The sequence below is a fragment of the Chlamydotis macqueenii genome, chromosome 4, assembly GCF_036417535.1.
Source record: "Chlamydotis macqueenii isolate bChlMac1 chromosome 4, bChlMac1.mat, whole genome shotgun sequence".
Classification (NCBI taxonomy): Eukaryota; Metazoa; Chordata; class Aves; order Otidiformes; family Otididae; genus Chlamydotis; species Chlamydotis macqueenii.
Window position 1 is genome coordinate 83,962,019 of NC_141559.1, and position 13,250 is coordinate 83,975,268.

General features: G+C 46.7%; 1 protein-coding gene across 4 annotated transcripts in view; it reads right to left on the reverse strand.

Moving 5' to 3' along the window:
* The window catches only part of ZNF638 (zinc finger protein 638), a 44,959-nt gene that overhangs the window by 14,001 nt on the left and 17,708 nt on the right, over positions 1 to 13,250 (reverse strand). For all 4 annotated transcript variants that reach the window (XR_015258395.1, XM_086746365.1, XM_086746366.1 and 1 more), the window contains 15 exons: positions 12,023 to 12,084; positions 11,700 to 11,738; positions 9,118 to 9,425; positions 7,354 to 7,691; positions 6,289 to 6,435; positions 5,825 to 5,956; positions 5,429 to 5,487; positions 5,211 to 5,254; positions 4,111 to 4,182; positions 3,518 to 3,685; positions 3,348 to 3,419; positions 2,228 to 2,310; positions 1,405 to 1,536; positions 1,124 to 1,252; positions 748 to 789 (listed from right to left, as the gene is read on the reverse strand). Coding sequence is in view for 3 of the 4 variants with exons in the window: in XM_086746365.1 (XP_086602491.1) it covers positions 748 to 789; positions 1,124 to 1,252; positions 1,405 to 1,536; positions 2,228 to 2,310; positions 3,348 to 3,419; positions 3,518 to 3,685; positions 4,111 to 4,182; positions 5,211 to 5,254; positions 5,429 to 5,487; positions 5,825 to 5,956; positions 6,289 to 6,435; positions 7,354 to 7,691; positions 9,118 to 9,425; positions 11,700 to 11,738; positions 12,023 to 12,084 (1,827 nt within the window). In the remaining variant the exon portion in view is untranslated. The remainder of the gene's footprint in view (positions 1 to 747; positions 790 to 1,123; positions 1,253 to 1,404; positions 1,537 to 2,227; positions 2,311 to 3,347; positions 3,420 to 3,517; positions 3,686 to 4,110; positions 4,183 to 5,210; positions 5,255 to 5,428; positions 5,488 to 5,824; positions 5,957 to 6,288; positions 6,436 to 7,353; positions 7,692 to 9,117; positions 9,426 to 11,699; positions 11,739 to 12,022; positions 12,085 to 13,250) is intronic.

Genomic DNA, 13,250 nt, shown 5'->3' on the forward strand with positions numbered 1-13,250 from the left:
GAGAAAGCAGAAATCCCCCAGACACGTTTGCCATGGAAAATTCAAGCCTTGGGGGGTTCCTTGAAACGTGATTCACCACTGGCATGGCTCTCTACAACGTGCCTTTCTAGAGCCGCTCCTGCGAGGTTTCTGTGCCAACTGCTTAACCCCAGAGCCGCAGCCAGACCCGGCGGCTCACCCTCTAACAAGAGCATCCTGGAAGTGTGTTTCACAGAAGCAAGACCTAAAAGCTGCGATTTCATTAACCTCTGCCTAACTGCCCCGCATAAAAACCCTTCGGACGTCAACTGCCAGCTTGCACCGCGTGCAGTGAAGGGACAGGAGGGACAGTAAGGGAGGCACGTTACGCTGAACAAAGCACAGAGGGCGTTTTGAGAGAGAAACCAAACTATCTGCCTACAAAACACACTGGGAAAATGGGTGGCATCGTACACAGGCAAACATCGCGTATCCTTCGAGCTACAGCGGCCAGCAGCTTGCTGTCAGAACATGAAAAAAGGTAACAGAAGGAGGCGGTCCCAAAGGGCTCCTAGTAAATGTTTCATCCCCCGCACTTCATGCACCACGGAGCTAAAGACTGAACATTTACTCACTCGCCCATGAACACACATAGACGCATTTAATTCAAGAGAAAGCTTAGACAACAGTTCCATTAGCTAACATTTCAGTACGAATGAGACCAATTCCTACTTAAAGAAACGCCCTTTGATGGTATGTGGAAGAAAAATCAGATTGCTAGCAACTTACCTTTGGGTCAGATTCTTTGATTATACCAGTAAATATTGCTTCCTTTGGAGAGAAAAAAAAAAAAAAAAAAAGGCATTATTATAAGCATTGAACTGTAAAATACAGCTCCATTAGCAGCAGCTAACTGGCAGTCACCGACTGACTCACAACTTTTTTTTTTTTTTGCTTTATTAATAAAATCATCAGCACCATTCTGCTGTTCTCGAATCAGAAGACCAGGACCCAAAATGACACTGAACAGAACCGGTCCTCAACACGACACACCATCAGAACATATAGAACTGGCAGTGTATAAAAGTCAGCCTAGATACAAAATCCTGCTCTGCACTGAAGTTTTGTCATGTATCACAGAATTTCAACAGATCCGGTTACTCACCTCGTCTTTCACAGTGTCGTACTGAGGCTCCATGCTGATGCAGAGCTGATTTCCGTCCAGTGACATTGGGAAGCAGGTGTAGAATTTAACCATAGAGTCCGCAGCTTTTCTATTTATTTCAATGTATGCCTTTTAAAATACAGAAAACAATTTTTTTTAAAAAATCGTAATTTAGCAAAAGCCCCTCACATCAACACTTGCCATACTACGCTATCACATCTGTTCAAACCCTGTCTGCTGCTTCCCCCGGCAGAGGCACTACCGAATTCCCGGCAGCACACCTTCTTATGCGATGACACAAGCAGCACGTCGTTCAGCCCTCCGAAGGGCTTTGCTAGGTTGGACACCTCCTCAGCAGAGTACCCCTTCTCAGGCAGGTTCGAAATAAGAACCACACACGCATCATCAAGTTCCTGTAAACAAACGGAAGCAAACATTACTGACGTTTCTTCAGCTCCAAAGCAAAACTGCTGCATTACTGAAGAGAGATTTTTTTTTTTTTACTGTGTAAAACCACCAGTAAACCGAATGAAGCGCTTGCTGAAAAGCATGTTATAATACTGGCAATTAGCCCCAAACCAAAGATCATTTAAACCTTTTCAGGATTTAGCAGCAAAGGATATTTAACAATTTTTTAACCCTTTTCTCTAATTATGTCTAATTACTGCTTAACTGCAGATGCATCTACACCTAAGCTAATTCTGCACAAACCTTAGGTTGTCTCATGCTACCCCATAAAAAACTCAGACCAAACCAAAGCCCCCGTAATTGTGTCATTATTCCATATCCACAACGTGCCCACACGCCGAATTCCGCGGGACTGCGCGCGCAAATACTGCGCCTAAAAACCCCGCAGCAGGGCAGCAGAGACGACGGCGTGCAAAGGGGTTTTGGTGTGAGTAACAAACTCCGAGGGAACAAAAAAAAGCCAAGCAGTGAAACGGTAGATGTGAAAGGGTGGGCGTCTACCAAATGGCAAACAGCAAGGAGAAAATAAAGCAGTCACTCTCTCTCTCTCACTAGCGCAGAACAGGCAGGGGATGGCAGGGGGAGGTTTTCGGCCAGCACACCGACACCTGGAACTGGCACCAAGGCCGTACTTACAGCGTCCACCGGTTCGGGCACCTTCAGACTGACCTTGCCAGCTGGTTCTGTTGGCTCTTCACTCTTCGCAGTCACTATCGCAGCTTCTAAAATAAATTTAAAAAAAAAAAAAAAAAAAAAAAAAAGAGTGGGGAAGTAGTTTAGTGGCTCAGCAGATTTCTTTAAACATTGCAGAGCTTTAAGAACTTGCATTACATTTTATCATCACTGCTATTGCGAAAAAATGAAATATTCCTTCCTTTAACTTACAGTGACAAATGACACTGGTGAGACATAACACTGGATGCGTCACATAAATGCTTCCAGAAAAAAACAGTTTTAAGTAGGGCTAAAAAATTAATTTAACTCCCTTGATTAGCACACACACTTTCCTGACATTGAGACCCCATCAGCTGAATCATCACAACCACAGCACTTCAGTGTGGGGACTCCGGATGTGCCCAGCACGCACCCACCCAATCTTTTTCCTTCTTTTTCCAGGGACAAGTCCACAGTGCTATGCAAGAGGCTCAGAAGAATACAGACAGCAGGAAAACAGCAATCACAAGGATAGGCCAACGCGGGTAAAGGAGAATCACCTCTCCTGTGAAACGTTTACACCTGCCTCTAACAGGCTGAGCAACTGCGAGCTTGCTGCACCTCCACTACCACACGCACAGTAACCCGGAATTAACGTCCGCTTACGCCAGGTTTAAAATAAAGTCTGTTATTAAGCAGTTACAAAATACGGGGGAAACAGCATCTATTGGGCCAGCTCTAGCAGGCAACGTAAAGCAACGAGACGAAAACAATTAGTGTGGGGCTGTAAACAGAAAACCACAAAGCCTGAATGCTTCGCTCCAGTGAGCTGTAAATAAAAGCCCCCGCGCTGCACTGAAAAGGTCCAGGCACAAATATTACATCCGCTGAGAGATGTAAATCTTGGGGGGTTTTAGCCACTCCAGTCATCACGGTGAACTGTTGTTCTACGTTTCAGTCTGTGAAGCTATTCTAATAGATTTTCTTTCCTGACATCCTGGGTCATTTTAACGTCCTGGCCCCAAACGCTTTCCCATTCAGCTCACAATGGCAGAGAGGTTTAGGACAGGAGAGAGAAAAACCCTGTCAGTTTGCAGTTTACCTTGATCAACTGAAGCTTCATCGAACTCGTGCAAGTCCAATGCTGCCACCTGAGGCATCTGCTCAAGGTTCTCTTAAAAATAAATAAATTCAAGAAGAGATAAGATGTTAAAATTCATGTGACTTACAAAGCACAGTAACTTACAAACGGCATGATCGTACCGGAATTACCTAGCCCAGGGGCAGGAGCAGTCACTCCTTCGGCCTGAGCCTCCACTGCCTTCACGGGCTCCGCAACCCCATCCCCTTCCGTAACGGCCTCTGGGTCTGACAGCTTCGTTTCCCCACCTTCCGCTTCAGCCTCTGCTGAGATCTGAGTGTCTTCGTCTGGAGATTTCGCTGGCAGGTGACAGCAGGACACAAAAAAAAAAGCATTCTTCATTTCGATACATCAAACTAATCGATTTGCAAAAGAAGAATGAACTGCACTATAAAGTGTGTGGCTGTGGTGCCGTGAAAGGGTCTGCTTCCCCAAACTCCTCGCCCTGCTTCCCCAAACTCCTCGCCCTGCTTCCCCAAACTCCTCGCCCTGCTTCCCTGCTATTCTACACCTGCAAACAGCACTGACAGTGGCTGCATTAACCACGGCACACGGCGCGAGGGTGCCTGCCCAGCCAACATCGGCAAGCCCAGCGAAGGCTGAGAAAAGCTGGGGCTCACCACCTTAAATATCTGTTCTGGGAACGGTAAGGGGGGCACAGGGGAACAGAAAAGCACCTGCCTATGTTTTCCAAGCAAAGAGTAAAAGTTCTCATTTGTCTTACCCGCAGCACTTGACGTTTTCTTGATTTTACTGTCTCCTGTCACGGTTGATTTCTTAGTCCTTTCTTTTTTACCTACGTAAAATATCCAAAACCAAGCATGTCAGTACAAATGCTTATTTCGTAAGTCTTACGTTTGTGAAGTGAGAGTATAAAATACGTGAAAAACCAGTTTAATTTGCAAAAATTCAACTGATACGACAAAAAACCCTAAAACCTAAGTTAATCCCAACAAACTACTGACTGAAAGCCATGAAGTAGAGTATCTCACGTGAATTTGGTTAGGATTCTGGTGAGAAAACCTTGCTCCTGCAAAAAAAGTCCATGTTCTCTTTCTCTTAAATGACTGTAAACCCTTCAGGGTTTCCATCTGAGACAGCTCTGAAACGCACTGTTACATGAATCCCAATTCCATTACAGAAAGCGGATTCAGAAGTGACACGCTGACGAAGGAATCAAGATCAATAATTTCCCATCAAAATCATGTCTGGTCCCTAACTCTGCTCAGAAAAATCGCTCAGGAAAGCCAGTAAAACAAGCCACAAAAAGTGATATGGCTGTAATTTCCCATGTCTTAATGATACCAAACTTTTTTAGTTTCATTAGCTTGTGATGTGTTTACTGCAGTTTGTCCTGTTTTCATTGAAATAAATGAAATAACTGCTGTCAGGATCAACAGAAGACCGGGGCAGAAATTTAAAAGCATCAGGAACGTACAAGGAACATAAGCACTAACTGTGAAAGAGAATGTTAAATACATTATACGTTAGGTTTAAAGTCAGCTTGAAGAATTACATTTATTTTCTGGAGCCCAAAGTGCCACGCTTATCTTCAACAGCTGGGGCAAACATTTCAAATTACAGGGTGTAAGCCCAGGTCTAGGAGGGGTTTCCTAATTGCTACGGAGGGCTGGGTTTTGGGGGGTTTTTAAAGAAAGAAAGATAGGGTCAGATGAAAAGGAAGACGGTGGAAAGTAAAAACCTGACATTTTCTTGTTGCTTTCAGTCACTGTTAAAAAAGCACTCACACAAAAACAGACACAGGAAGGAAGAGGGCAGGCGACAACAGAGGGATCATCAGATAAAAGGCAACCAAAACCTCACCTGCGATGGATTTCGCTGTCTTACTGGTGCTGTTCTGATCTTTTCTATTATGAGCAGGATGGGGAAAACAAAAAATAAAGAAAGATCAGGTTCAAGGACAACTGATGAGTATCGAAACAGCTAAGAAAGCTCAAACAGTACCACACAAGAAACCAGACAGACAGGAACCCATCTGGTTTGCAAGGGTTATCACTAACGCACGCGACGGTAACACTTACTTTGTACTTGATGCGACTTTTTTAGTACTCTGAGTCTTTTTCTTCAGCTTCATCTTGGTCTGAAATGAACAGAAAGAAATATTATTGCATAATTTGTACTTCACATACACATGCATGTCATGCATGTATACGTAAACAGTATTAAGTGTATATATTTACAGGGGTCATCTTTCACCGGCTGTTAACTGATACTATTCACAAATATCAAACTTAACCAAGAAAAACGGAGAACTGGAATCGGGAAGTGTGCCTTCACATTTATTTGAGACTGCTGTTTATGAAAAGGAATTTTTTAAATATACTAAAAGCACTGAATCTGCTTTTCTGGACACACGGGGTTTGGAGCACACCACCCAGCTCCACACAAAGCAGCGTGTTGTTCACCACCAGGCTCACCTGGCCAGGAGACGCTTTCGGTTTCTCCGCCACACTTATCTTCACCCGTTTCCCGTTCACCAGGACTGGCACAGTTTCGCTGTATTTCACAGCGGCTATCACTGCTTCTTTGTAGCTCATTTCCAAGAAGGCCTAAAATAAACAGCACCTTCAGTCTTTATTTAGATTACAGCCACCAGATACAATTCCCTGCAATTTTTTGTTAGGAAGTCTGCTCACAACAGAACTGCGTGTACTTCTCCGAGTTCACGGGGAGTTGGATGCAAAAGTCTGATTCCAGTATTGCACAAGAGACACCCTACTTCCTCTAACATTTAAGACTTCGGCAGCAAGCAGGACTGCATCTATAAAGTTAAGACTCCCAGCTACTGTATGTTCAGTCGAGGATCCAAATATGACACTTTTTCATTGCTTGACAATTTCTTTTGCATTCCAACACAAAAACTCTCTCCAGGAAAACTCACCTCATGTCTAGAGCGAAGTACAAGGAGATCATTAACTTTGCCAAACGGCTGAACTATTTTTTTAATATCTTTATCTGAAAAGCCATCATCTGGTAAATCAGATATCTGAAGGACCGTGCCACAACTCAGCAATTCCTCTCTCAGCAGCTACAAATTGAAAACGAAACAAAAAAAACTTTCAAAGTCAAGTCCAGCAAGAGGAAGAGAAAAGAATCTGTAATAAAAACTACTTCAAAGTACACAGACTGCTTAGTTCACAGTGGTATTCGGAGTTCTTTGCTCTTTAATACAAAGACAGAGCCACAATTCTGTTCTTCTACTACCCTGTCTCGATGCTCAGTGATCAGAAGACATGGCACAGGACGACCACGTAACACCACACAGCCTTCTCGTTTTTATCCAGTGCTACAGCTCTACGTAACTGCGGCTGTCCGGGCCGCAGGGGCAAGGACCTGCACAGTTCCACCCCTCTCCTCCACATACTACCCGTTAGCCTCCAACGGCACCAGGCAACGCCCTCTTTGCTCGTCATTTGGGGGCGAGGAACTACAAGCACTGCATCTGCCGTAACTAAAACTATCTGGCTTTCAGGAGGTGTTTCTCAGAGATCCAGACAGTCGGTATGACGGACTGAGACACCACCACCTCCAAATCCTTCTTACAACAAGAGCAGCGGACTTCTCTGCCTCGTCTTTTTCGCTTGACAGGGCAAAATGAACACTTTCGGCCTGCTATCCTTCACTTTCATTTGCTCAACAAGCTCCTCCAAACAGAGCTCATCACTCTCGCTCCATACAAACAAGAGCCCAGCAGAACGAGGACCCAAATTTCATGGACACTTCTTTCAGCTGTTGGGAAGCACAGAGGGTTTTGCTTCCCATCTGTTAAAATCCCTCGCGTGTCAGTTAGCACGCTTAGGTGCAGCCAGCAAATCTTTGCATGAAGATGGCAGTATCTATTGCACTGATCAGCAAGCAGAACGGTTCATCTTTCTCAAGCGAGCCCCCTGAAATGCAATACTATCCAAATTCTTAAAATCCCGGAGAAAAACATTCAGGAACTCACCCTATTATAAGGAGCAGGACGAGGCCCACCGGTTCCTGTGGGTAAATCATCCTCATCCTCTTCCGCTTCTTTGCTTTGGGGTAGATCCTCAGTTTCAGGGGACGAACCTGACCCGGGCAAAGAGGGCAGGTTTTTCTTCGACGCCTTTGAGGAAACACTCGTTTTCAGTGGCCTCTTCGTACTTCCAGACGTCTTCCCTAAGCCTCCATGAGAGGACAGTGATTTTCCCGATCCCGAAGACCCTTGCCCGGCTGCTTGAAGTGACTTATGTTTATTGAACTCTGCGACAAAGCCAGGTCCCAGGCTTTTCACGACTGCCTCCAGAGCTGCCTTTCTGTCTGCAAACGAAGGGAAAGCAAACCGCGGTTTGACTGTTGTGAAAAGACAACTCGCATACGCTGCTGTTTGGTTTGCCACAGGTGCAGTCTCGCCGCCCTCTCCTGATCCAACCTCAAGACTCGCTGAAGTCGGAGGATCGTAATCACGCTCTAGCAGAGACGGGCTACAAACAACAACAAACCTCTGTACTACTTTACTACTACTTGTACTACTGCTGTACACTGCGCTGCTCCAGCTGACAAGGCGACACCGGCAACGGGATCTACAAAAACCCCAACGGCTGGAGCAAAAGAACGACTCTTTTATTTTCTGTGTCAGGGAATGTGAGAAAAGAAAAGAAGTTTTGAAGGCTTTGATCTTCCCTCCACATACTGAAGCACAGCAGTACCTACTATCTTCACGCCTTCTGCTAAATTCTGAACCCCTTCCGCCCTGCTCTTTGTCCTGCAGACTGTTTTACATCATTCTTTAGCGATCTGATACAACATTAATTTCCTGTATGCTTCCTTTCTGCGGAAAATGTATATTTTGGTTATTAATTGCTTCCTGCCCTCATTCTTCTACATTCCATGGTCCTGCGCTTCACATTTCACGCTTCAGAAGATCTCTTTGGAACTGCCTGCTTTTTCAGAACTTTTCACCTAGACTTCTTCCCGCCAGAGCTCAGTACCTCTTCATCTTCCGAAAGCACAGCCATGCTATACAGATTAAAGGCAAAAAATCAATCTTCTTAAACGTCTCTAGTTTTTTCTCTTCAGTATTTAGAAGAAACCAAAACTCCAAACAAAGGGGTACTTAGCCAGAGACCGAGCTCCCAGTGAACTACCTGGAACCGACCGAGCCCCGGAGAATTTCCTGGAACTGCAGCTGGAGGTGGCAAGGTGAACGGAGAGTCACAAAACGGTGCAAGGAACCCAACTGTTACAAAGGCTGGTCACTGAAAGCCCTTCACGGGCCACGCTCTCACCTCAACAAAACTATCTCGGAACACTACGCCTTCCCTGCAGATTGCACCTCCACCCAACGCAGGTTCTGAGCATCGATTTTCCTTCTCATCTGCGCTGCCTTTGCAGAACTACTTTTGTGATGCTGAAGGAGGAAGAACCTTCAGTTGTTTCCAGCCCCTGACTATCCTTACTGGCTTAAAGACTGAGCCCACTTGGAACAGACACTTGCTCAGCAGCTATTTGCCGGGATTAACCAACCCCTGGCGCTAGCTAAGGAAGCCTTCGGACCCTTCAGGATGCCCATCTTCTTCTAAGCACACCTCTCACAAAGCAACAGCAAAACAAAAAGGAGTTCTTAGAAACATCATTTTGATACGAAATACCTACATGACACCTGGACGGATAAACCTCTTGAAGTCAACTCAGTTTTCCTGAAAATAGAGGAAGTTTCAGTTTTATGTATCTCTCCACCCTTTACCTTGAGATCGGGTTGACCTCCTTGATGACCAGTCATTACTGGAAGACCTCTGAGGTCGCGGACTACTTCTCAGGGGATTTCTCGATCGCTGCGGTGACCTTGACCTGTGTCTGGGGCTAAGCCGTCGCATCTGCCGCGGGCTTCGGCTTCTTGGCCTTGTCGGCCTGAAGCGGCCAGGGCTCCTGGATCTCGATCGTGATCGGCGAAGAACATAGCTGGAGCCCGTGGCCCTCGAACGTCTAGGACTGGGACTAGCAGAGTTGGAACGACGCTTCGGGGTCTGGTTTTCTTTTCTGTCACCAGCATTTCTAACAGAACAAAGGCAGATAATGAGTTCCCACAAGGCAGAAAAGAACCATTCACCCCAGTCTGCTGAATCGGGCCTTCTGCAGAAAAGAACCAGAACTGACACCGTTTAGAGTCTCACTTGTAACAAACATACCTTACTCACTGGTAACGTGTTTGCTACAGGAATTTAGAATAGGTAGGCAGAACTGAAAAGAAGCAAGCAGGAGAGAAAAACCTGCATGGAACAAGAGAAAGCTGAAAGGAAACTGAAGTTACAAGCTGCAGTGCTCTGAAAAAATAACAGGAAGAGGAGAAGGATACATGAAAGAGTAATGAATTAAGACACTTTCCCTGCTTCTTCCAAATTTAGTTCGGAAGTAAGTAACATTGAGGCTTTATGTCTAAAAGATTGTCTGAGACTGAACGACATAGATCTACATCCCTGCACACTCACGCTACCCAGAGGCGTCAGACTGACAAAGAACACGGGAAGAAGTAACAGTGAGGAGATCCAGGAGAGAACCAGTCCCTCCTGGAGACACGGAAAGCAGTCAGGCTTAGGAAACCTGACAGGACAGACCACGGGGGTGAAAGGGAAACCCTTGGAAATGCACTAATCTGTGCTTAAACATGCAGGAAATCTTGGAGGAGCTCGTCAGGCTCAACACAACATGGACGAGAAGCTCACGTGTCAATTGAGAAGCGGCTACGTTTGTTAATCTAGAGCATCAGCCCCTAACGAGTCACCGTGTCGAGCCCCGCTACTGCCATTACGACTCGGAACAGACGAGGTTCCTCTGAGATGAAACAGGCTGAGGAGAGAGGGCTGATAACTGGCGGAGAGGAGCAGGGGACGAGAAGTCAGTGGGACAGCCGCTGCCCAACCCTTCTGGCCAGCAGCTAGATGAGGTCGGCTGAACGGCCCTCAGGTCTCCTAACCGATGTCCCAACCACCCCACCGCAACGTCTCCCAGCACGACTTCATCAGCAAGTTTCAAACGCCACTAAAAATCCATGTAAATCCCATTACTCCTCCACGGAACAGAAACGTTTGCATGCATTAACAAACCACAGCATTTCTAAGAAGCACACACTGAAGCGACTGACACCGCCCACGGCCCTTGCCCCGAGCCCAGCAGCTCCGACATCGCGACCGCCCGGAGCCCACAGCTGCACTCCAACTCTCCCCGCCGGAGCCGGGCTGTCACCGGGAAGGAGTGAAGAGAGCACCACCCCACAACACAGCTCCTGCCCCACCTGCGAGCACGGAATGCGCTACGGAACGCTGCTCCAGCGCGTTAAGGCCCGCAGCCACGAGCAGGCTCCCTGGCCTGGGCTGTCTGTCACGCCCGCAGCACCGGACTGCCACTTCCTTCTGAGGTTTTACAACATCGTCATTCCCCTCATGAAAGTTTCAAGAGTTTATTCGTCGTACTTCCCTCTTTAAAGCCTTACTTCTCCTTGTCGATTACCACAGAGAGACCTCAGATGCACTCTGCCAATCCTGACCTACGTATTCAGCTTTTTAACTTTTATTTTTTAACTGAATAGCCGGCGTCCCAGGAAGCATGTCAAACTAATTAACAGAAAGTCACAAGAAAACTAGCAAAAATTAAGGTCCTGTCACTCTTATTTGTATGCAAGTATGTCGAATCAGTGAAACAACCCAACTCTGCTGAGACTCTGAGATTCAAGTCGAATTAGTTCATAGGGCGTGTTTTTCTAAAAAATAACGGTAAACAGCCTAATTTTTAAGGCCAGAAGAGGCACGAGTTCACGAATTCCAGTGTTTTTTCAAGCTGTGGTCACACAGCTCCCCAAGGGATCTATGGACCGAGCCGCCTGTGAAGGAAAGCTAACGCTGGCAGGCCTATCGTCAGTCAGGTTTGAAGCTGGAAACAAGAGTGGCTTAACTGGAAAGCGGGCTGAATCTGGAAGTCAAAGTCACTGACGCAGCTCAATCAGCGATGTAACCCCGGCCACAGTCCCGCTCCGTTCCTACTGCCTCGCGCCCCGTAACGTACGGCTACGCGCAGCACGGTTAGAAGGCTCAAGGGGAGGCTGCCCACTACAGACCCCGCTCTCATCCTCGTGGAAGAGTTCACTACGCCACTTACATCAGCAAACCACCTCAGGACAAAAACCACAAAAGCACCTCACACGATTTTGTAACGAAAACAGGACACCCCTCACAGAGCTTGCCGGTGAGCAAAACAGGAAAATCGATGGGATTAATTACCACATGTTCGTAAGAGCAATAATCTAAAAACAACCTGTAATCACAAAGCAGTTACCTCTTTGAGGAGTAAGACTCAGGGTTCCAGTCGGGGTATCTGTTAAACGTTAAAAACACAACGGTCAGTGAAAAAGCGAGATTTGCCGCCTGGGCACAGCTTTCCCTTCCATGCAGCAGCTTTCCCAGACAAACGCTCCCGCTCGGGACTCCAGCGGCACCAAGCGCCAGCTCATCTTCCACCCTAACAGTCCAAGGCCAGCTCAGAGCAGCGCCCAGCACCGCCAGCCCTCGTGAAGGGAATCTGGCGGCACGTTCTGCCAGGCTCTGCGCATGCACGGGAACGCTTCCACACCACGGGAACTTTTAAAAGGGATTCCTTACTGTTGGCGTAACTGGCGGCAGCTCTCGATGTGAGAAGGAGTGTTCTGATGCAGAATCCAGTCCTAAGTGGAGAAAAGACATCAGAGAAGTCCGATCAGCATGTAAAACGTGAGCGTTCGACCGCAATTCAGAAACTGAGTTCCAGGCTGTCGCATTCTAGCTCCCGTCAAATCTTACCCAACGAATGATCTCAGGTCAAGGTCAAATTTCTCACTTAAAATTCTCACTCCTTATGCAAAAGATGGAAATACTTCATGATTACCAAAGGCTCTTAAAGAGCACAACGGAATCTGAGTGGAAGTTGAACAAAACGCATCGCATGAAACGAATCTGTTACGTCCAGCAACACACCGGGTTGTTGTCACCACGCGCCTAACGGAAAAGGCTGACCCAACAGCCGGCTACGTTAAAAGGAAGAAAGCGATTAGCGGCCTTCGCAGACTGTCAGGCCGATGAACGCACACACGGCAAATGAAGCCGGAGAACCCGACACGACGTGGCATCTTTAAGTCAAACGCGATTTCTGCAGAGCCATGCCTTAAGCTGAGCAACATTCGCTCCCAGTAACGTTACAACTAAAGGTCAGCCCAAAAGCCTGACCAATTTTTTCACACATACATCTTGATTTTTTTTATATTAAAAAAAAAAAAACCTTACCAAAAGCTTTACTGGGAACAAGCATGAGATAAGTCCAGAAGTACAACGCAAGCCCTCAGTCTTGAGAATGGCCTAAGTGCAGGTTTAACTAGCCACAGAACCAGCCCCACTGCGGGGAACCAAGCCTGAAGACGTCGCTCCAGCAGCGTCACCAGGGAAGTGAAAGCTACCGCTGTGGTCGCTTTGACACCAAGGTACTGCATGCTGTGAAGCTGTAAGGTCCCGTACCTCATCAACAACAATCATTAAGCATCATTAAAAACCAACTTCTAGCTGCTTTAGTATTTTAAAGTAGGTGATAAGGTTGAATAACGCACCTGACAGAGAAGGCTTTACAAAATAACTTGGGTTGTGCAAGTACACAAGAGTTTTTCTAAGCGCACACCGGTTTACAACAAAAATCTCATCAAACGCGTAGCCGGCAGTATCAAACCCTCCTCTGTACTGACAAAAACGCCAAACACCCCAGTTCAGAGAAAAGCCCACGACGGCTTACTGAAAGCCTACGAGGCGGAAAGATCCCGTGACCAGGCCACAGCTTTGTGCGCTTCGGCAGCGCAGAGAACGCGGG